The sequence below is a fragment of the Eucyclogobius newberryi genome, unplaced genomic scaffold (genome assembly GCF_026437365.1).
Source record: "Eucyclogobius newberryi isolate DKJ021-1_F unplaced genomic scaffold, fEucNew1.0.hap1 SCAF_21, whole genome shotgun sequence".
NCBI lineage: Eukaryota > Metazoa > Chordata > Actinopteri > Gobiiformes > Gobiidae > Eucyclogobius > Eucyclogobius newberryi.
Window position 1 is genome coordinate 1,315,051 of NW_027315846.1, and position 22,917 is coordinate 1,337,967.

General features: G+C 47.4%; 2 protein-coding genes across 2 annotated transcripts in view; one reads left to right on the plus strand and one right to left on the minus strand.

Moving 5' to 3' along the window:
• LOC140370121 (nesprin-2-like) overlaps window positions 1–2,098 on the plus strand; it is a 63,156-nt gene extending 61,058 nt beyond the window's left edge. The window contains exons 22-25 of the mRNA XM_072457099.1: window positions 1–38; window positions 157–234; window positions 1,336–1,385; window positions 1,767–2,098. The exon at window positions 1–38 is cut by the window's left edge and continues 196 nt beyond it. Coding sequence (XP_072313200.1) covers window positions 1–38; window positions 157–234; window positions 1,336–1,385; window positions 1,767–1,980 — 380 coding nt within the window. The 3' untranslated portion in view covers window positions 1,981–2,098. The remainder of the gene's footprint in view (window positions 39–156; window positions 235–1,335; window positions 1,386–1,766) is intronic.
• Window positions 2,099–11,759: 9,661 nt separating this feature from the next.
• On the minus strand, window positions 11,760–22,502 carry LOC140370117 (estrogen receptor beta-like). The gene is made up of 4 exons (XM_072457096.1): window positions 22,368–22,502; window positions 13,470–13,653; window positions 12,305–12,604; window positions 11,760–11,892 (listed from the first exon to the last, which is right to left on the minus strand). Exons 1-4 carry the CDS (start codon window positions 22,456–22,458, stop codon window positions 11,787–11,789), a joined length of 681 nt encoding a protein of 226 aa, XP_072313197.1. The 5' UTR covers window positions 22,459–22,502; the 3' UTR covers window positions 11,760–11,786.
• Between the last annotated feature and the right edge of the window lie 415 nt (window positions 22,503–22,917).

Genomic DNA, 22,917 nt, shown 5'->3' on the forward strand with positions numbered 1-22,917 from the left:
CCACGGAGACACGACTGGGAACCACGGAGACACGACTGGTAACCACGGAGACGACATACGTGTTCTGTAGTTTAGATCTAACGTCCACATCACATATTAGTCAGATCTATGTTTTGTCCACGTTCTCATTTGTGTTCTGCTCTCGTCTTTGTCCAGGAGAGTTCCAGCTCGTTGGGTTCTGAAGTGGACGGCGTTGAACTGCGGTCTCTCTCGACTCTTGACCGATCGCACCAGGTACAAACAAACAAACAAACAAACAAACAAACAAACAAACGCCTCATATCGACATCTGAGGTTTGCCTAAAACGCCCTTCAACCTGAAGTTGAAGCTCTGGAGTTTAGAAGCTCTGCTCAGAGGTCAAAGCTCTGCTCAGAGGTCAAAGCTCTGCTCAGAGGTCAAAGCTCTGCTCAGAGGTCAAAGTTCTGCTCAGAGGTCAAAGCTCTTCTCAGAGGTCAAAGCTCTGCTCAGAGGTCAAAGCTCTGCTCAGAGGTCAAAGTTCTGCTCCGAGGTCAAAGCTCTGCTCAGAGGTCAAAGCTCTGCTCAGAGGTCAAAGCTCTGCTCAGAGGTCAAAGCTCTGCTCAGAGGTCAAAGTTCTGCTCAGAGGTCAAAGCTCTGCTCAGAGGTCAAAGCTCTGCTCAGAGGTCAAAGTTCTGCTCAGAGGTCAAAGCTCTTCTCAGAGGTCAAAGTTCTGCTCAGAGGTCAAAGCTCTGCTCAGAGGTCAAAGCTCTGCTCAGAGGTCAAAGTTCTGCTCAGAGGTCAAAGCTCTTCTCAGAGGTCAAAGCTCTGCTCAGAGGTCAAAGCTCTGCTCAGAGGTCAAAGTTCTGCTCCGAGGTCAAAGCTCTGCTCAGAGGTCAAAGCTCTGCTCAGAGGTCAAAGCTCTGCTCAGAGGTCAAAGCTCTGCTCAGAGGTCAAAGCTCTGCTCAGAGGTCAAAGCTCTTCTCAGAGGTCAAAGTTCTGCTCAGAGGTCAAAGCTCTGCTCAGAGGTCAAAGTTCTGCTCAGAGGTCAAAGCTCTTCTCAGAGGTCAAAGCTCTTCTCAGAGGTCAAAGCTCTGCTCAGAGGTCAAAGCTCTGCTCAGAGGTCAAAGTTCTGCTCAGAGGTCAAAGCTCTTCTCAGAGGTCAAAGCTCTTCTCAGAGGTCAAAGCTCTTCTCAGAGGTCAAAGCTCTTCTCAGAGGTCAAAGCTCTTCTCAGAGGTCAAAGCTCTATTCAGAGGTCAAACTTTCTGTGGAGAATCAGAGATAAGTTTATTGTCAGTGAATAAAAACGAGATTCATAAACAAATGAACATAACATTTAGTGTTTGTCATATTGTTGTAACTCTTCGTCCTCTTGCAGGAGGCGTCTGGACTTCAGGCTCTAGAGGACACAAACTCCAGCTCCAGACGGTGAGTGACACGAGTGACTTGTGTAAAGTTTATAGTTGTACTTCCTGGTTGGATGTGAGCACAGATATGACACAGGTAGAGGTGGTTCCACAGCTGTTACCATAGCAACCAGACTGTATTTTTCTTCACAAACTGCGACTTGATAACATGATAAACATTTAGCACAGGTTCTACTCCATTAAACTAAGAATTATAAAAACAGAATAACTTTCATGTGGACTTTAAGCATATATTTGTTTAGTTTTGGTGGTTTTTAGTCTCATGAGAAACACTGAAAACAAAAGATATTAAATAACAACATTTTGAAGAGAATATTTCACGCTCTAAATAAAGACAGAAAACTCAGATATGTGCCTGACTCTTTTCCCTTGGGTGATGCAGGGCCCTGTGCAGGGACCCGTCGGCCCCTCGTCGGCCCTTCCTCCTGCGGGTGCTGCGGGCCGCGTTCCCCCTTCAGCTGCTCCTCCTCCTGCTCCTGGTCCTGGCCTGTCTCGTCCCTTTGTCCGAGGACCAGTTCAGCTGCTCCGCCTCCAACAACTTCGCCCGCTCCTTCTACCCCATGCTACGCTACACCAACGGCCCGCCCCCCACGTGATCAGCACCCAAGGGCCCCAAACCCACGTAATCAGTACCCAAGGGCCCCAAACCCACGTGATCAGCACCCAACGGCCCGCACCCCACGTGATCAGTACCCAAGGGCCCCAAACCCACGTAATCAGTACCCAAGGGCCCCAAACCCACGTGATCAGCACCCAACAGCCCGCCCCCCACGTGATCAGCACCCAAGGGCCCCAAACCCACGTAATCAGTACCCAAGGGCCCCAAACCCACGTGATCAGCACCCAAGGGCCCGCCCCCCCCACGTGATCAGCACCCAAGGGCCCCAAACCCACGTGATCAGCACCCAAGGGCCCGCCCCCCCACGTAATCAGTACCCAAGGGCCCCAAACCCACGTGATCAGCACCCAACGGCCCGCCCCCCACGTGATCAGCACCCAAGGGCCCGCCTCCCACGTGATCAGCACCCAAGGGCCCCAAACCCACGTGATCAGCACCCAAGGGCCCCAAACCCACGTAATCAGTACCCAAGGGCCCCAAACCCACGTGATCAGCACCCAACGGCCCGCCCCCCACGTGATCAGCACCCAAGGGCCCCAAACCCACGTAATCAGTACCCAAGGGCCCCAAACCCACGTGATAAGCACCCAAGGGCCCGCCCCCCCACGTGATCAGCACCCAAGGGCCCCAAACCCACGTAATCAGTACCCAAGGGCCCCAAACCCACGTGATCAGCACCCAACGGCCCGCACCCCACGTGATCAGCACCCAAGGGCCCCAAACCCACGTAATCAGTACCCAAGGGCCCCAAACCCACGTGATCAGCACCCAACAGCCCGCCCCCCACGTGATCAGCACCCAAGGGCCCCAAACCCACGTAATCAGTACCCAAGGGCCCCAAACCCACGTGATCAGCACCCAAGGGCCCGCCCCCCCCACGTGATCAGCACCCAAGGGCCCCAAACCCACGTGATCAGCACCCAAGGGCCCGCCCCCCCACGTAATCAGTACCCAAGGGCCCCAAACCCACGTGATCAGCACCCAACGGCCCGCCCCCCACGTGATCAGCACCCAAGGGCCCGCCTCCCACGTGATCAGCACCCAAGGGCCCCAAACCCACGTAATCAGTACCCAAGGGCCCCAAACCCACGTGATCAGCACCCAACGGCCCGCCCCCCACGTGATCAGCACCCAAGGGCCCCAAACCCACGTAATCAGTACCCAAGGGCCCCAAACCCACGTGATCAGCACCCAAGGGCCCGCCCCCCCACGTGATCAGCACCCAAGGGCCCCAAACCCACGTGATCAGCACCCAAGGGCCCGCCCCCCCACGTAATCAGTACCCAAGGGCCCCAAACCCACGTGATCAGCACCCAACGGCCCGCCCCCCACGTGATCAGCACCCAAGGGCCCGCCTCCCACGTGATCAGCACCCAAGGGCCCCAAACCCACGTAATCAGTACCCAGGGGCCCCAAACCCACGTGATCAGCACCCAACAGCCCGCCCCCCACGTGATCAGCACCCAAGGGCCCCAAACCCACGTAATCAGTACCCAAGGGCCCCAAACCCACGTGATCAGCACCCAAGGGCCCGCCCCCCCACGTGATCAGCACCCAAGGGCCCCAAACCCACGTGATCAGCACCCAAGGGCCCGCCCCCCCACGTAATCAGTACCCAAGGGCCCCAAACCCACGTGATCAGCACCCAACGGCCCGCCCCCCACGTGATCAGCACCCAAGGGCCCCAAACCCACGTGATCAGCACCCAAGGGCCCGCCCCCCCACGTGATCAGCACCCAAGGGCCCCAAACCCACGTAATCATTACCCAAGGGCCCCAAACCCACGTGATCAGCACCCAACGGCCCGCCCCCCACGTGATCAGTACCCAAGGGCCCCAAACCCACGTAATCAGTACCCAAGGGCCCCAAACCCACGTGATCAGCACCCAAGGGCCCGCCCCCCCACGTGATCAGCACCCAAGGGCCCCAAACCCACGTGATCAGCACCCAAGGGCCCGCCCCCCCACGTAATCAGTACCCAAGGGCCCCAAACCCACGTGATCAGCACCCAACGGCCCGCCCCCCACGTGATCAGCACCCAAGGGCCCGCCTCCCACGTGATCAGCACCCAAGGGCCCCAAACCCACGTGATCAGCACCCAAGGGCCCGCCCCCCCACGTAATCAGCACCCAAGGGCCCCAAACCCACGTGATCAGCACCCAAGGGCCCGCCCCCCCACGTGATCAGGACCCAAGGGCCCCAAACCCACGTGATCAGAACCCAAGGGCCTGCCTCCCACGTGATCAGCACCCAAGGGCCCCAAACCCAAATGATCAACACCAAAGGGACCGAGACCCGCGTGATCAGCACCCAAGGGCCCGCCCCCCACGTGATCAGTACCCGAGGGACCCACACCCACGTGATCAGAACCCAAGGGACCCACATGATCAGCACCCAAAGGACCCACACCCACGTGATCAGCACCCAAGGGACCCAAACCCACATGATCGGAACCTAAAGGACCCACATGATCAGCACCCAAGGGCCCCACGTGAGGACAAACACTCGCCTTTACACCATAAACCAGAGGAACTCAGCAGCTGCAGTTTCCTTTGTTCTTGAGGTCAAGACTTAAGTGAACTTTGTTTTAACGCCACAAAAATATAAACATTTCATTTCAAACATTTCATCTTGGAAATATCAAAATATATATTTATATTTTTCTATTTTTATGATCGGGACAATCATAATTTCACACAGAGTTCAATTGGTCAGAATTTATTTCCCTCAACCATCAAAAAATCTCAAAATTATTATTAATTATAATTCTTAAGACCACAAAACATTATTTATCTCGGCTTAAGCCAAAGTTTCATCTTTTTATTTTTCCTGTGGTTTTGAAAAACTGCAGCAGTAAAAGCCCCGCGAATATTTTACCCAGATGAAATGTATTTATATTATAATCATATTTATTGAGTGTAAAAACACGAGCCATATGGCCCGTTGTCATGGCGACCTCGGCTTTACAAAGGGAGCGTTTTGTGAGTAGCACATTTTGTACAGAGATGAATATGTTTTTGTTGAATTTTATATATTTATCAAAAAAAAAGTATGTTGTTTTCAGAATCCTGGAGTTTGTTCGATATTAAAGGAAAATATTGTGAATTTTCTGTGAAACTGTGTAAAAGGGGCGGAGCCACGTTTCTGCAGAATTATTTATCGACTTGTTTTGAGTAAAAGTCCAAAAGTGTCCGGCGTTTGCCTGTTTTATTTGCACAGAAACACACTGAACTCAAGATTCTTTCAGATTTTTTCGGCTCTTTATTGTTGCAGATATAAACTTGAAAATTGACAGAAAACAGTTGATTTTTGAATCCGAAAAAGACCCCAAAACAGTTGACAGTGTTCTGGCCGACACGAGCTGATTTTAACCACGATTGATCTGATTTTTAACCCTTTTTTTGGATTAGTTTTTTTGTCTGGAAATCATGGAAATGCTTAAAATCAGCTCTTTCTGAACCAGGCAACGAGATAGAAAGTTTAACAGTCATTTCAAAAAGGCCACAAACTTGTATTTTTCTGACATTTATCGGACAAAAAGTGACAAAATAAACAGGTGGTGTTCACGTTTTCACATTTGAAAGATTTCACACTGAGCTGGAGGGCCACGTCTGAACTGTAGAATCTGCTTTGTATTTGTAAAAAAATGCAGATGTTTTCGACCCGGTTTACGATTCTCGTCTCTGTAATTACCGTATTTTCGGGACTATAAGTTGCATCTTTTTTCATAGTTTTGTCCGGGGTGCGACTTATACTCCAGAGTGACTTATATGTGATGTTATTCCTTATTTTCACACTGGCAACCACAAGAGGGCGCTCTAGGCCCTAAGCGACGCAGAAGAAGAATCTGCACTTCCTCTTCCTCTGGAGTTTGTGGAGTTGTTTAGAAGTGACACAGAGGAAGAAGAATTCAATGGATTTAGTGATTTGGGGTAAAACTGATGCTTTGGTAAACCCCCAAAAATGCGACTTATACTCCAGTGTGACTATGTTTTCTTCTCCTCTATTGTGCATTTTTTTGCTGGTGCGACTTATACTCCAGACAATACGGTACATGAAACAAAAACTGGCACGAAGCTCAACGTCTTTTCCGTCGACGCAAACGAAAAAGTGGATATTTTTTGCGGTAATGTTCACGAAGCCGACGCGATTGCAGCGATTACGGACGACGCAGACTTCTGCCCTCCGTCTTTAAAGTGTGGAAAGGTGAGCGCCCTCTGTGGACAGTCCCGGTATGACACGCAGACGGTTAAAAGCCCAGTCGGCTCAGGTACGAAACATGCAGACGGTTTGAGTTGTGGTTGTTTCAGATGTGTGCGTCGAGCCCTGGAGCGGACACAAGGGGATCCTAATGCTAATGCTAATGCTAATGATAATGATAATACTTTTGTCTCTTTGAATCTGTGAAACCAGTGGATTATTCTGTGTTTTGTACATTTTAAATCACATATCGATCTAAAACGACTTGATAAAAGGGACAGGTTCTGATTCCAGCTGCTTCTGAACACGAGTGAAAGAATTTATTCATCTGTCGCAGCGGGCGTGTCTGGGGCGTGTCTGGGGCGTGTCTTGGGCGTGTCTGGGGTGTGTCTGGGGCGGCGTGTCTGGGACGTGTCTGGGGCGGCGTGTCTGGGGCGGCGTGTCTGGGGCGGCGTGTCTGGGGCGGCATGTCTGGGGCGTGTCTTGGGCGTGTCTGGGGTGTGTCTGGGGCGGCGTGTCTGGGACGTGTCTGGGGCGTGTCTGGGGCGGCGTGTCTGGGGCGGCGTGTCTGGGGCGTGTCTGGGGCGTGTCTGGGGCGGCGTGTCTGGGGCGTGTCTTGGGCGTGTCTGGGGCGGCATGTCTGGGACATGTCTGGGGTGTGTCTGGGGTGGTGTGTCTGGGGCGGCGTGTCTGGGGTGTGTCTGGGGCGGCGTGTCTGGGACGTGTCTGGGGCGTGTCTGGGGCGGCGTGTCTGGGGCGGCGTGTCTGGGGCGGCGTGTCTGGGGCGGCGTGTCTGGGGCGGCATGTCTGGGGCGTGTCTTGGGCGTGTCTGGGGTGTGTCTGGGGCGGCGTGTCTGGGGCGTGTCTGGGGCGGCGTGTCTGGGGCGGCGTGTCTGGGGCGGCGTGTCTGGGGCGTGTCTGGGGCGTGTCTGGGGCGTGTCTGGGGCGGCGTGTCTGGGGCGTGTCTGGGGCGTGTCTGGGGCGGCGTGTCTGGGGCGGCGTGTCTGGGGCGTGTCTGGGGCGGCGTGTCTGGGGCGTGTCTGGGGCGTGTCTGGGGCGGCATGTCTGGGACATGTCTGGGGTGTGTCTGGGGCGGTGTGTCTGGGGCGGCGTGTCTGGGGTGTGTCTGGGGCGGTGTGTCTGGGGCGGCGTGTCTGGGGCGTGTCTGGGGCATGTCTAGGGCGTGTCTGGGGGGTAAATGAAAACCGGAATTTCTGGAGCAAAGGCTGGTTGAACGCAGAAGAGTAAATAAAGATGATTCAAACACGTGCGAATCTCTAAATACAACTTTGAAAAGATAAGGGAAAAATATTATTATTATTATTACTATTAATGTATTAAGAATTATAATTTAAAAAAAAAATATTTATTTAATTATTTTAATATTTTGTATTATATTTATATTGTTATTCGTTATTATTATTATTTGTGATTATTATGATTATTATTATTATTATTACTTGGTAAAAGCTCTCAAAAGTCGTCATGTCTCATTTACATATTAAATGTTTTAACTTTTACATCTGATATCAACTTTTTTAAAGCTTGGAAATACACAATACATTATGAATGTTTGATCTGAAGTAGAAGTTACTCAGAACTGTCACTTACACCAAATACTTTACTCTTACTCGACCTCTTCAATATTATGTTAGTTCTACTTGAAGGTAAAAGAAGCTGAACAGACGTCAGCGTGATATAAATACTTATGTTTAGTAAAAAGTACAACTCTTACATCTGTAATGGCCATGATCAGCTCCTGTGATCTGTTCTCTGGATAATAATAATAATAATAAATATAGCCGCAAGCGGCAATGATCGGCCCTCGCCACGCCGCCGCCACGCCGCAAAAGAGGGGGCGCTAACGTGCCCCAATTGTCCTTTTATTACGCCTACTGCTGAATCTGTGACGCTGTCACATCTTCTCCCCTTTGTTTTACCATCAAAAAGCTATTTTATTTTGAATTCTTGGCAAAATGCACAGATTCGCACAGACACCGTGACTCTGGAATAAAAATGTGGATATCTTTTGATGGTTCACCCCTGAAGATGAGTCTCACCAAATTTCAGGTTAATATGTCTAACGCCCTGGGAGGAGTTCGTGAAAGTCTGAAGTGTAAACATGTTCTGGTGATTTCCCCATTGGAATAACATGGGAGGTTTTGGTCATCGCTACGGCAACGCCATGACAATTATGACATGGATCTCATTGACTTTTTTGATGGGGCCAAAATTGAGTTGTGTGTCAAATTTCATATAATTTCGCAAAACTAAATATTTAACCTCCATATAAAATCTGTAGGGGGCGCTGTGGCTCCAAATTAATTTATTTCACTTCAAGTAGGTTTAGGGCAAAGAGTTTAACAACTGTTTCTAATTTGACGCAATTCGGACTTTATCTGCGCAAACGGCAGAAATGTTAAATTTGGGAGATTTCTGAAATTCTTGCTAAAGTTTGCGGCTTCGCCGCTCAGAGACCTTGACAGGTATCAATGTAATTTGAATAACTTTTGATGTCCCACTCCTCAGTAGCATTTTCACCAAATTTCAGCTTTTTAGGGCCAACGCCCTGGGAGGAGTTCGTAAAAGTACGACGTTTGGAAAAACTCCGAAGTCATGTTTAGCCATTTTTGAAGCAATATGGCCGACATTTGGTTGGGCGGACGGCGTTGCCGTAATAATATTTTTTACTTCTCTTGTCACCATCTACCTCTGCGCCAAATTTCATGATTCTACGATCAGATTTTTTTTGGGTCATTTCCCATCTCTCAATGCATTTTTGGTACATTTGGGGGCGCTGACGCGCCAATTTTTAAAATTTTAGAAAAAGGAAATAGCCAGAATGTAGAGAGGCACGATTTTTAGAGGTGTGCTAATTTTTGTGACTTTTCGTCAATGTTCACTGGGTGAAAAATAGGGGGGTCGGTCCCGAGAAGAAGAAGAAAGAAAGAAAGAAAGAAAGAATAATATTCCGATGCGAAAACAATGTTTCCCATTTTTCAAATATCATGAACTATACATTTTCGGAAAGAGCTCGCGCTTTCCTACCTGATGGTGTGGGTCCCTGGTCACTGACGGGTACTTTCGTTAATTTTGAGTGGGCTCCGCCCACTTTGTGTTTTTGGTCCTCTATACAGTAATAATGTTCAATTTTTGCATTACATGCTTATATGCACGGAACATGCAAGAGATGGGGAACGTATTCGTGAGCTACTTAGCGCAAATGAGTGCTTTATATGGGGATGACGAGCGGTCATCATCCCAATTTAAAGTGCTCGTTTAGTGCGCACTTTTGCACGGGCTTCGCCAGTTTACAACGGTAAAGTTCCATTTTCCTACTACTAATTAGTCTGCACGGGGCGTGCGTGAGTGAAGGAGTGCGTTAGTGAGTGTTTGGAAGTGGGCGAGCGCTTTGCGCTTGATTTCGTGCGCGGCCTTACGAGATTAATAGGCCTCTCGCCAGCTTGTGGCGCTCGGGCCTAATAATAATAATATTAATAATAATAATAATAATAATAAATATAAGGCTGCCCCAAATAAATTGTCTGTTTGCTGTAACCCGAGTCAACATTTTTCATCTGGCTCGGTCGTTAGGCAAATTCTTATTTTTTTTACTTTGAAGGCAAAAAAAAAGATCCAAATTTTGTCATTTTTTGACTCGGAGTGACCACCAGGGGTCAGGCTTCAACAGTCACTGACGGAAAACGTCTCTCTCAACCCGATCAGGAGACTAAAATCTCACGATTTTAAGATATTTCAATCGACCTTTTGTACGCCGCTATCCTGTAGCGAAGGCGAGCGGGGGCAACATGCGGGGGACACGGGCGCCGCCATGTTTGTTGTGATGACGCTACTGGGCGTGTGTCAATCCCAGAATGCATTGCGTAAAACACCCCAACAGAGTCTGGCATGTCCTATGGACACTAGAGTGGTGCTGATAGAGTCAAACCAACTTGTTTAAGGCAATTAGTCGTTATGATCTCGTGACCTGTTTCGTTACAGACACATGTGGGGGACTGACTCTGCAGACGCACATGCGCTGCGCAGTGCGTTTTCTTTGCTGTAAGAATAACAAGCGTGATCAAAATATTTGACACGGTGGTTAAGGGAAGTCCGGTTGGTGAAATAATTGAAAAATAAAATAATTCAACGTTTCTTCATCAAAATGCTGATAAAATGTTTTTAGTCGGTTAGTTTCACACTGGGTCGGTCGGGTTACGGCAAACAAACATATTATTTTGCTCGGCCTAATAATGTAATAAATGTAGCCGCAAGCTGCAATGATCGGCCCTCGCCACGCCGCCCGCAACGCAAGACGAAGGGGCGAAGGCGCTCCTTTTATTACACGCGTCTTCTCCCCTTTGCTTTACATATGAAGGGGAAAGTTTGTGGCTGAACTGCACTGAGACTGTGGCTCTTAAAAAAAACATATGGATTACTTTTGATGGTCGACCCCTGAAGATTTCAGGTTTTTTCACATTTCAGGTTTCACGTCCTTGGAGGAGTTTGTAAAAGTATAAAGTATAAACATGTTCACATTTCAGAGATCTGGCGATTTCCCCATTGGAATAACACGGGATGTTTCTGTCATCGCTACGGCAACGACGTAACAATTATGACATGGGTCACATTGACTTTTTTGATCGGGATGCCAAAATGGAATTTTGTGCCAAATTTTGAAAAACTAAATATTTGACCCTCCATGTGAAATGTAGTTTCACTCTGTAGGGGGCGCTGTCACGCCAACATCATTTGTTTCATTCAAGTATTGGGGTTTATTAACAACTGACTCAAATTGGACGCAAATGGCAGCAAATTCAAAATGTGGGACATTTCTGAAATTCTAGCTACAGTTAGCTTCGCCGCACAGAGACCGTGACAGATAAAGCCATTTGAATACATTTTGATGTCCCACTCAACATCATTTTCAACACATTTTAGGTGTTTTGGGCCAACGTCCTGGGACGAGTTCATAAAAGTACGACATATGGAAAAACTCCAGAGTCATGCTTAGAAAATGTTGATCCAATATGGCCGACATTTGGTTCGCCGGACGGCGTTTCCGTAAAATAATAATAATAATAATAGTAATAATAATAGTAATAATAGTAATAGTAATAGTAATAGTAATAATAGTAATAATAGTAATAATAATAGTAATAATAGTAATAGTAATAGTAATAGTAATAGTAATAATAGTAATAATAATAATAGTAATAATAGTAATAGTAATAGTAAAAATAGTAATAGTAATAGTAATAGTAATAGTAATAATAATAATAATAATAATAGTAATAGTGGGAGGTGATCTTGTGGAGCGTTTGCATTGCGCCCCCTCCAGGGCTGGTAAGTGACGTGTTGTATTTGTACATTTCGAGTGTTACAGCGATTTGGAAAAGACGAAAAGTGTTTTGAAAAGAGCACAAGACTCTGTTGCCCCGGCGACGACGGCGATGCACAGATTTACCAAAACACAGACCAATCTCACAGTCGTAGAAAAGATGAGAACTGTAGCTCTTAGGAAAGTTCAGTGAAGCAGAACCAATGGGGCTCTTCAGGTGTCCAAAGCCCCGCCCCTCTTTCTCAGGGGTCCAAAGCCCCGCCTCCTTTCTGCTCTGGGAGGAGGAAGTCTGGTGGAGTGGGACCAGTGTCACAGGAGTCCATGGACCAGGATTCTGAAGGCAGGAAACTGAGGACAGGAAGTGACACGTTCAAGTATCCGCCCACTTTATGAAGGAATAATCATTATAACATTTACTGCAAAACACCTGCTTCACATCTTCAAGAGTCCTGACTCTGGCACCAGCAGGAGGCCGGTCCATGTTTAGTCCTGACTCTGGCACCAGCAGGAGGCCGGTCCATGTTTAGTCCTGACTCTGGCACCAGCAGGAGGCCGGTCCATGTTTAGTCCTGACTCTGGCACCAGCAGGAGGCCGGTCCATGTTTAGTCCTGACTCTGGCACCAGCAGGAGGCCGGTCCATGTTTAGTCCTGACTCTGGCACCAGCAGGAGGCCGGTCCATGTTTAGTCCTGACTCTGGGCCATGTGGGGCCCAGCTACGATAAGTCTAAATAAAAAGCATAAACACTTTTGATACTCACTTGTTGTTTTCCATGTGAGAGAGCGCAAGGCTGTGATTGGCCAGCTGGCTGTGCATGGGCGGGCCATGCAGGTGTCTGTCGAGGATGTGGGCGTGGTCCGGAGGCGGGTATTCGGGCTGTGAATGGCTGAAGGTGTCGGGGGCGTGTCTCTGGGGGCTGAACTCTGGCTGTGATTGGCTGAAAGCGTTGGGGGCGTGGCTGCTGCTGGAGGTGTTGGCGTCGAGCATCTCCAGGAGAAGATCGTAAGCAAGAACCACGTTCTTCCTCTTCATCGTCGAGAGGTGGTCCATCCCTTTGTTACTGTGAGAGAGAGAGAGAGGGGGAGGGAGAGAGGGTGAGGGAGGGGAGAAGGAGGGAGAGAAGAGGGAGGGCGGAGGGAGGGGGGAGGGCGGAGGGAGGGAGAGAGGGTGAGGGAGGGGAGAAGGAGGGAGAGAGGAGGGAGGGGGGAGGGAGAGAGAGGGAAGGAGGGAGAGAAGAGGGAGGGGGGAGGGCGGAGGGAGGGGGGAGGGCGGGAGAGAGGGAAGGAGGGGAGAAGGAGGGAGAGAAGAGGGAGGGGGGGAGAGGGAGAGAGGGAGAGAGAGGGAGGGCGGGGGAGCGAGGGAGGGCGGGGGAGAGGGGGGAGGGAGAGAGGGTGAGGGAGGGGAGAAGGAGGGAGAGAGGAGGGAGGGAGGGGGAGAGAGAGGGAAGGAGGGGAGAAGGGGGGAGAGAAGAGGGAGGGAGGGAGGGGGAGAGAGAGGGAAGGAGGGGAGAAGGAGGGAGAGAAGAGGGAGGGGGGAGGGAGGAGGGAGGGAGAGAGGGAAGGAGGGGAGAAGGGGGCGAGAGAGGGAGAGAGAGGGAAGGAGGGGAGAAGGGGGAGAGAGGGAGAGAGACGGCAGCATTACATTGAAGAAATGTACAACTATTGCACTAAAGACTTTATTGACACATTAGACACTCAAATCCAGGCTCACAATCAGCTGTTCACGCTGAGGGTTTGGAAGAGAAGTGAAGGAAGCTGTTTTTATGAAATACGAGAATTCTGTAATGTTGAGTTTGTCGTCATCACAAAAGGGCGTTAATAATGTACTTTGTGTATGGTTGAGTGGGCCACGCCCTGGGCCGGCGCATGCGTTGTACTTTGTGTATGGTTGAGTGGGCCACATGCTGGGCCGGCCCGTGCCTTTACCTGACGTGGCGAATGTGGGACAGCAGCATGGTGAGGTGGCCCAGGCGGAGCGTCTGCTGCTGAGTGGACAGGCCAAGTTTGGAGATGGCCCACACCAGGGCGTCGATCACAGCGTCGAGCAAACGCAGGAGTTTAGCCCGACTCTCCGCCTCCTCCGGCGTCTGCGGCGCCGCGTTACACAAGTCTGCAGGAAACAAACATGGAGGAAAGGAAACGAGGCGCCGCGTTACACAAGTCTGTAGGAAACAAACATGGAGGAAAGGAAATGAGGCGCCGCATTACACAAGTCTGCAGGAAACAAACATGGAGGAAAGGAAACGAGGAGCCGCGTTACACAAGTCTGCAGGAAACAAACATGGAGGAAAGGAAACGAGGCGACGCGTTACACAAGTCTGCAGGAAACAAACATGGAGGAAAGGAAACGAGGCGCCGCGTTACACAAGTCTGTAGGAAACAAACATGGAGGAAAGGAAATGAGGCGCCGCATTACACAAGTCTGCAGGAAACAAACATGGAGGAAAGGAAACGAGGAGCCGCGTTACACAAGTCTGCAGGAAACAAACATGGAGGAAAGGAAACGAGGCGACGCGTTACACAAGTCTGCAGGAAACAAACATGGAGGAAAGGAAACGAGGCGACGCGTTACACAAGTCTGCAGGAAACAAACATGGAGGAAAGGAAACGAGGCGATGCGTTACACAAGTCTGCAGGAAACAAACATGGAGGAAAGGAAACGAGGAGCCGCGTTACACAAGTCTGCAGGAAACAAACATGGAGGAAAGGAAACGAGGCGCCGCGTTACACAAGTCTGTAGGAAACAAACATGGAGGAAAGGAAATGAGGCGCCGCGTTACACAAGTCTGTAGGAAACAAACATGGAGGAAAGGAAATGAGGCGCCGCATTACACAAGTCTGCAGGAAACAAACATGGAGGAAAGGAAACGAGGAGCCGCGTTACACAAGTCTGCAGGAAACAAACATGGAGGAAAGGAAACGAGGCGCCGCGTTACACAAGTCTGTAGGAAACAAACATGGAGGAAAGGAAATGAGGCGCCGCATTACACAAGTCTGCAGGAAACAAACATGGAGGAAAGGAAACGAGGAGCCGCGTTACACAAGTCTGCAGGAAACAAACATGGAGGAAAGGAAACGAGGCGACGCGTTACACAAGTCTGCAGGAAACAAACATGGAGGAAAGGAAACGAGGCGCCGCGTTACACAAGTCTGTAGGAAACAAACATGGAGGAAAGGAAATGAGGCGCCGCATTACACAAGTCTGCAGGAAACAAACATGGAGGAAAGGAAATGAGGCGCCGCATTACACAAGTCTGCAGGAAACAAACATGGAGGAAAGGAAACGAGGAGCCGCGTTACACAAGTCTGCAGGAAACAAACATGGAGGAAAGGAAACGAGGCGACGCGTTACACAAGTCTGCAGGAAACAAACATGGAGGAAAGGAAACGAGGCGATGCGTTACACAAGTCTGCAGGAAACAAACATGGAGGAAAGGAAACGAGGCGCCGCGTTACACAAGTCTGCAGGAAACAAACATGGAGGAAAGGAAACGAGGAGCCGCGTTACACAAGTCTGCAGGAAACAAACATGGAGGAAAGGAAACGAGGAGCCGCGTTAAACAAGTCTGCAGGAAACAAACATGGAGGAAAGGAAACGAGGCGCCGCGTTACACAAGTCTGCAGGAAACAAACATGGAGGAAAGGAAACGAGGAGCCGCGTTACACAAGTCTGCAGGAAACAAACATGGAGGAAAGGAAACGAGGCGCCGCGTTACACAAGTCTGCAGGAAACAAACATGGAGGAAAGGAAACGAGGCGCCGCGTTACACAAGTCTGCAGGAAACAAACATGGAGGAAAGGAAACAAGGAGCCACGTTACACAAGTCTGCAGGAAACAAACATGGAGGAAAGGAAACGAGGCGCCGCGTTACACAAGTCTGCAGGAAACAAACATGGAGGAAAGGAAACGAGGAGCCGCGTTACACAAGTCTGCAGGAAACAAACATGGAGGAAAGGAAACGAGGAGCCGCGTTAAACAAGTCTGCAGGAAACAAACATGGAGGAAAGGAAACGAGGCGCCGCGTTACACAAGTCTGCAGGAAACAAACATGGAGGAAAGGAAACGAGGAGCCGTGTTACACAAGTCTGCAGGAAACAAACATGGAGGAAAGGAAACGAGGCGCCGCGTTACACAAGTCTGCAGGAAACAAACATGGAGGAAAGGAAACGAGGCGCCGCGTTACACAAGTCTGCAGGAAACAAACATGGAGGAAAGGAAACGAGGCGCCGCGTTACACAAGTCTGCAGGAAACAAACATGGAGGAAAGGAAACGAGGAGCCGCGTTACACAAGTCTGCAGGAAACAAAAAGTCTGCAGGAAACAAACATGGAGGAAAGGAAACGAGGCGCCGCGTTACACAAGTCTGCAGGAAACAAACATGGAGGAAAGAATACAAACATGTAACATCTAACTAAAGCATCTGGAAACAAATATAGAAGGAAAAAATGGTATGGCAAAAAGGTGTGGCACTTTTTTCCTTCCTTGTAGACGTTATTGGAGAAAAGTATGGAAAAAATATTCAAGTCTTCAACAAGATTTGTCCTAATTAAATTTATTAAGATGACAAAAAGGCTCAATCAATGAAATGTTAATAAAACAGATGATTAAAGTTAAATAAAACGTCATGTTCTGGTTCAGAGGTTCGTTTTGAGGGGATTTATCACATTTTAATAAAAGAGAATCCGTGAGATCAAGAACAGATCTCACGTAGAACATTCAAATTAATGAAATTCTACGAGTTAAAGTATAATTTATATTTATAATCCAGGCTCGGGACGTCACAATATGAAATGTCCGTGTTACGGTCGAAGTGAGAGGAAACGTAGTCACAAAAAGTATTCACAAAAAGTAGTCGTAATAAATCGCCCAAATGATCAAAACAGCTGTGAACTTTGAAATTCTCTTTTGTTCACTTTGTCTAATAAATGATAATTCGTCTGTGAGCGGCTTTACTGAATGATGGAATTAATTAGTTACAGTCACATTAGTTAGTTACGTTAGGTTTACTTTTATTGTTTTTTTTTACTTTACAATCCAAATGTTTTCTTTATTAAAATTGTATCACAACCTGAATAAACACAAGAATTGATCAATCAAATATTCAGGAAATTTCACTTTCACTTTGTAGCTCCCTGAAGGATAAAATTCCACATTTCATGCAACTAATTATTTAATGAGTAATGTTTTTTTATTTTACAATTTCATAGCAGCTTTAAGAATGTGGACGTTTCATACAAATGTTTGCATTAATTTGTGAGAAACGGCCATCGAAAGAAAAGAGCTTGTTATTAAAAAGTTGCTGTAAAGTTAAGACGTTTTCATTTCGGGGATCAACAAATCCACACAAATACGTTTAGTAATTCCAGTGTGTGTGAGGGGCGTGGCTAAAGCGAGTATGTGTGAGGGAAGTGGCTAAAGCTAGTGTGTGTGAGGGGCGTGGCTAAAGCTAGTGTGTGTGAGGGGCGTGGCTAAAACGAGTGTGTGTGAGGGGCGTGGCTAAAGCGAGTGTGTGTGAGGGGCGTGGCTAAAGCGAGTGTGTGTGAGGGGCGTGGCTAAAGCGAGTATGTGTGAGGGGCGTGGCTAAAGCGAGTGTGTGTGAGGGGCGTGGCTAAAGCGAGTATGTGTGAGGGAAGTGGCTTAAGCTAGTGTGTGTGAGGGGCGTGGCTAAAGCGAGTGTGTGTGAGGGAAGTGGCTAAAGCTAGTGTGTGTGAGGGGCGTGGCTAAAGCGAGTGTGTGTGAGGGGCGTGGCTAAAGCGAGTATGTGTGAGGGGCGTGGCTAAAGCGAGTGTGTGTGAGGGGCGTGGCTAAAGCGAGTATGTGTGAGGGGCGTGGCTAAAGCGAGTGTGTGAGGGGCGTGGCTAAAGCGAGTATGTGTGAGGGAAGTGGCTAAAGCTAGTGTGTGTGAGGGGCGTGGCTAAATCGAGTGTCTGTGAGGGAAGTGGCTAAAGCTAGTGTGTGTGAGGGGCGTGGCTAAAGCGAGTGTGTGTGAGGGGCGTGGCTAAAGCCTCTACGCCGCGTTTGAACCTCTCTTTATTTCATGCTAATGCTAATGTCAGACGCATTATGACCTGGAAATATCAGATTTTTGCAACAAAACGTGAATAAATGCAAGAAAATGCAAGCAAAAAGAGTCTAAAAGCCGCAAAAAAATTGACGAGAAGCGACAAAAACACAACTATAAGCATCAAAAACTTGACTCAATGACAAATATGCCTAAATGTGACATAAATCGACAAATGAGCCTAAAAGTAAAAAAAAAAAAAAAACGGGATTAGATTTGACAAAAACTTAACTAGGAAAAAAAAAACATGATTATAAGTGGCAAAAATGTGACCAGAAACAAAAAATAAGAATCTGAAAATGACAAAAACACCACTACAAGTGACAAAACATGAGTAAAAGTGTATTTCATAGTCTTTGGATCATGTTACAAAAAGCAACAAAACGTGATTAAATGCTGCAAAAAAAGTGTCTAAAAGCTGCAAAAACATGACAAGAAGTGACAAAAACACAACTATAAACATCAAATACGTGACTTGATGAAAAATAGTGACAAAAATGTGACAAAAATGGGATTAGACTTGACAAAACGTGACTAGAAGAAAGAAAAACATGATTATAAGTGACAAAATGTGACTAGAAGCAAAAAATAAGAATCTAAATATGACAAAAACACATACTACTATATACTATAAGTAACAAAAATATAAGTAAAAGTGTATTTCATTGTCTTTGGATCAAGTCAGACGCTTTATGACCTGGAAATATCATGTTTAGATATTGCTGTGCTGCACTACTAAAAGCAACAAAACGTGATTAAAAGCTACAAAAAAGTGTCTAAAATCTGCAAAAACATGACAAGAAGCGACAAAAACATAAGCATCAGATACGTGACTTGATGAAAAAATGTGACAAAAATTTGACAAAAATGGAAAATAATCTAAAAATGACAAAAACACCACTACAAGTGACAAAAAACATGAGTAAAAATGTATTTCATAATCTTTGGATCATGTCAGACGCTTTATGACCTGGAAATATCAGATCGGCTGATGCAAACGCGCTACGCTAGCTTTGTTGATGTTTATACTTTGAAAGAGAAAAAAAAGTGATTGTTTTTTTTTAAGGCATTTTTTTGGTCCATAGGCTTTAGTAGACAGGACAGCAGAGCATGAAATGGGGATGAGAGAGAAGGGAGGACATGCAGCAAACTGGTCAGGGTCGGGATTCAAACTCACAACGCTGCATTTGTGCTGCACTTTGTTTCATCGTGGAGCATCTGGAGTCAGACTTTACCCAAGATTTAATTAAATCCACTGTCTCCGAGTTGAACACCAGGGGGCAGCGCGGCACATTACATCCTCTACATTTACTCTTCTGTTAGTGAGGTCAGGCGCAGGATTTACGGGAAGACATTCGACAGAAATGACACGTAATGGTGGAACAACAAGTAGGATTCATGATTTTGGACATGTTTGAAAGCAGAAGAGGTTGAGGAGTCGAACCCACAAGCTCCTGGCTGAGCGCAGGAGAGGCTAACCACTCTGCCGCAGTAACACGGGGAGGCCAGGGTGACCCGTTCAAACTCAAGGAGCGCGGATTGAATAACCAGGTCCGGTCCAGGTCCAGGTCCGGGTCCAGTAAACACTCTTTCATGTGCAGGACCAGAACACACATGACACTTTTGTTCTAGTCATTTACGAGAGGACTTTATAGGACTTTAAAAGACTTTAAAGGGGTTTAATGGGTTTAAAGGGTATTAAAGGGTGAGGATGTGATTTAACGGAGGTATAACGGTCACAAAACTGTGATATTTAAACCCACATAAAACATAAAAGTATCAAAGATTCACAATCTCATTTACAAGGTAATTTAGAATCTGGGAGAACAAACAGTACAACGTGGTCTGGATTTACTTGGACCTGGTTTAGTCCTGGTTTAGTCCTGGTTTAGTCCTGGTTTAGACCTGGTTTAGACCTGGTTTAGACCTGATTTAGACCTGGTTTAGTCCTGGTTTAATCCTGGTTTAGACCTGGTTTAGTCCTGGTTTAGACCTGGTTTAGACCTGGTTTAGTCCTGGTTTAGTCCTGGTTTAGACCTGGTTTAGTCCTGGTTTAGACCTGGTTTAGACCTAGTTTAGTCCTGGTTTAATCCTGGTTTAGACCTGGTTTAGACCTGGTTTAGACCTGGTTTAGACCTGGTTTAGTCCTGGTTTAGACCTAGTTTAGTTCTGGTTTAGTCCTGGATTAGTCCTGCTTTAGACCTGGTTTAGACCTGGTTTAGTCCTGCTTTATTCCTGCTTTAGTCCTGGTTTAGTCCTGGTTTAGTCCAGGTTTAGTCCAGGTTTAGTCCTGGTTTAGACCTGGTTTAGTTCTGGTTTAGTCCTGCTTTAGACCTGCTTTAGTCCTGGTTTAGTCCTGGTTTAGACCTAGTTCAGTCCTGGTTTAGTCCTGGTTTAGACCTGCTTTAGACCTGCTTTAGTCCTGGTTTAGTTCTGGTTTAGTCCTGCTTTAGTCTTGCTTTAGTCCTGCTTTAGTCCTGCTTTAGACCTGGTTTAGACCTGGTTTAGTCCTGCTTTATTCCTGCTTTAGTCCTGGTTTAGTCCTGGTTTAGTTCTGGTTCAGTCCTGGTTTAGACCTAGTTTAGTCCTGGTTTAATCCTGGTTTAGACCTGGTTTAGACCTGGTTTAGACCTGGTTTAGACCTGGTTTAGTCCTGGTTTAGACCTAGTTTAGTTCTGGTTTAGTCCTGGATTAGTCCTGCTTTAGACCTGGTTTAGACCTGGTTTAGTCCTGCTTTATTCCTGCTTTAGTCCTGGTTTAGTCCAGGTTTAGTCCAGGTTTAGTCCAGGTTTAGTCCAGGTTTAGTCCAGGTTTAGTCCTGGTTTAGACCTGGTTTAGTTCTGGTTTAGTCCTGCTTTAGACCTGCTTTAGACCTGCTTTAGTCCTGGTTTAGTCCTGGTTTAGTCCTGGTTTAGACCTAGTTCAGTCCTGGTTTAGTTCTGGTTCAGTCCTGGTTTAGTCCTGGTTTAGACCTGGTTTAGTTCTGGTTTAGTCCTGCTTTAGACCTGCTTTAGTCCTGGTTTAGTTCTGGTTTAGTCCTGCTTTAGTCCTGCTTTAGACCTGGTTTAGTTCTGGTTTAGTCCTGCTTTAGACCTGCTTTAGTCCTGGTTTAGTTCTGGTTTAGTCCTGCTTTAGTCCTGCTTTAGACCTGGTTTAGACCTGGTTTAGTCCTGGTTTAGTCCTGGTTTAGTTCTGGTTCAGTCCTGGTTTAGACCTAGTTCAGTCCTGGTTTAGTTCTGGTTTAGACCTGGTTTAGTCCTGGTTTAGTCCTGGTTTAGTTCTGGTTCAGACCTGGTTTAGTACTGGTTTAGACCTGGTTTAGTCCTGCTTTAGTCCTGCTTTAGACCTGGTTTAGACCTGGTTTAGTCCTGGTTTAGACCTGATTTAGTCCTGCTTTAGTCCTGGTTTAGACCTAGTTTAGACCTGGTTTTGTCCTGGTTTAGACCTGGTTTAGTCCTGGTTTAGTCCTGGTTTAGACCTGCTTTAGTCCTGGTTTAGTCCTGGTTTAGACCTGGTTTAGTCCTGGTTTAGACCTGGTTTAGTCCTGGTTTAGACCTGGTTTAGTCCTGGTTTAGACCTGCTTTAGTCCTGGTTAAGACCTGGTTTAGTCCTGCTTTAGTCCTGGTTTAGACCTGGTTTTGTCCTGGTTTAGACCTGCTTTAGTCCTGGGTTAGACCTGGTTTAGACCTGGTTTAGTCCTGGTTTAGTCCTGGTTTTGTCCTGGTTTAGACCTGGTTTAGACCTGCTTTAGTCCTGCTTTAGACCTGGTTTAGACCTGGTTTAGTCCTGGTTTAGACCTGGTTTAGACCTGGTTTAGTCCTGGTTTGGACCTGGTTTAGTCCTGGTTTAGACCTGATTTAGTCCTGGTTTAGACCTGGTTTAGTCCTGGTTTAGTCCTGGTTTAGACCTGCTTTAGACCTGCTTTAGTCCTGGTTTAGTCCTGGTTTAGACCTGATTTTGTCCTGGTTTAGACCTGGTTTAGTCCTGCTTTAGTCCTGGTTTAGACCTGGTTTTGTCCTGGTTTAGACCTGCTTTAGTCCTGGGTTAGACCTGCTTTAGTCCTGCTTTAGACCTGGTTTAGACCTGGTTTAGTCCTGGTTTAGACCTGGTTTAGACCTGCTTTAGTCCTGCTTTAGACCTGGTTTAGACCTGGTTTAGTCCTGGTTTAGACCTGGTTTAGACCTGGTTTAGTCCTGGTTTGGACCTGGTTTAGTCCTGGTTTAGACCTGATTTAGTCCTGGTTTAGACCTAGTTTAGTCCTGGTTTAGACCTGGTTTTGTCCTGTTTAGACCTGGTTTAGTCCTGGTTTAGTCCTGGTTTAGACCTGCTTTAGACCTGCTTTAGTCCTGGTTTAGTCCTGGTTTAGACCTGATTTAGTCCTGGTTTAGACCTAGTTTAGTCCTGGTTTAGACCTGGTTTTGTCCTGGTTTAGACCTGCTTTAGTCCTGGTTTAGTCCTGGTTTAGACCTAGTTTAGTCCTGGTTTAGACCTGGTTTTGTCCTGGTTTAGACCTGGTTTAGTCCTGGTTTAGTCCTGGTTTAGACCTGCTTTAGACCTGCTTTAGTCCTGGTTTAGTCCTGGTTTAGACCTGGTTTAGTCCTGGTTTAGACCTGGTTTTGTCCTGGTTTAGACCTGGTTTTGTCCTGGTTTAGACCTGGTTTTGTCCTGGTTTAGACCTGGTTTTGTCCTGTTTTAGACCTGGTTTAGTCCTGGTTTATACCTGTGTGGCGTTGTTTGCGGGTAACAAAGGCGATGGACTCACTGGAGTTGAGCAGGATCATGGCTTTGAGGCACACGTACTCCTCTCGCTGCAGCTTGAGCTCTCTGAACCTGGAGGTGGCGGCCAAGAGCATGTCAAAGATCTCGATGATGCCCTCCACGCACTGGCCCTCGTCTCTGTAAACAAATACACAACAAACAAAGAAACAAACAAACATGTAAGCACAATAAACACGACAATGATGTTAATGTGGTGATAAACCGGCACCAAACGCTTGACGAGTGAAGACTGGCACGTTTCATTCGGCCTTGTTGTTTTTCTACTTGCACTTACACAGTTTCACCACCAGATGGAGCTCACGCGCCGCAGACAACCATGACATCTCACTCTGACGCAAAAAAATATGAATAAACAAAATCTCCAAAACAGTGGATTCATCTCATCACGAAGCTGTGACGCTGCACGATTTATGGACTAATATCACACAGACCGCATTATTCATCTTTATGTCTCAGATGGAAAACGGTCAATCTTTTACCTGCACGAGCTAACGTTAGCGGCTAACGTTAGCGGTTAGCGTTAGCAGTTAGCG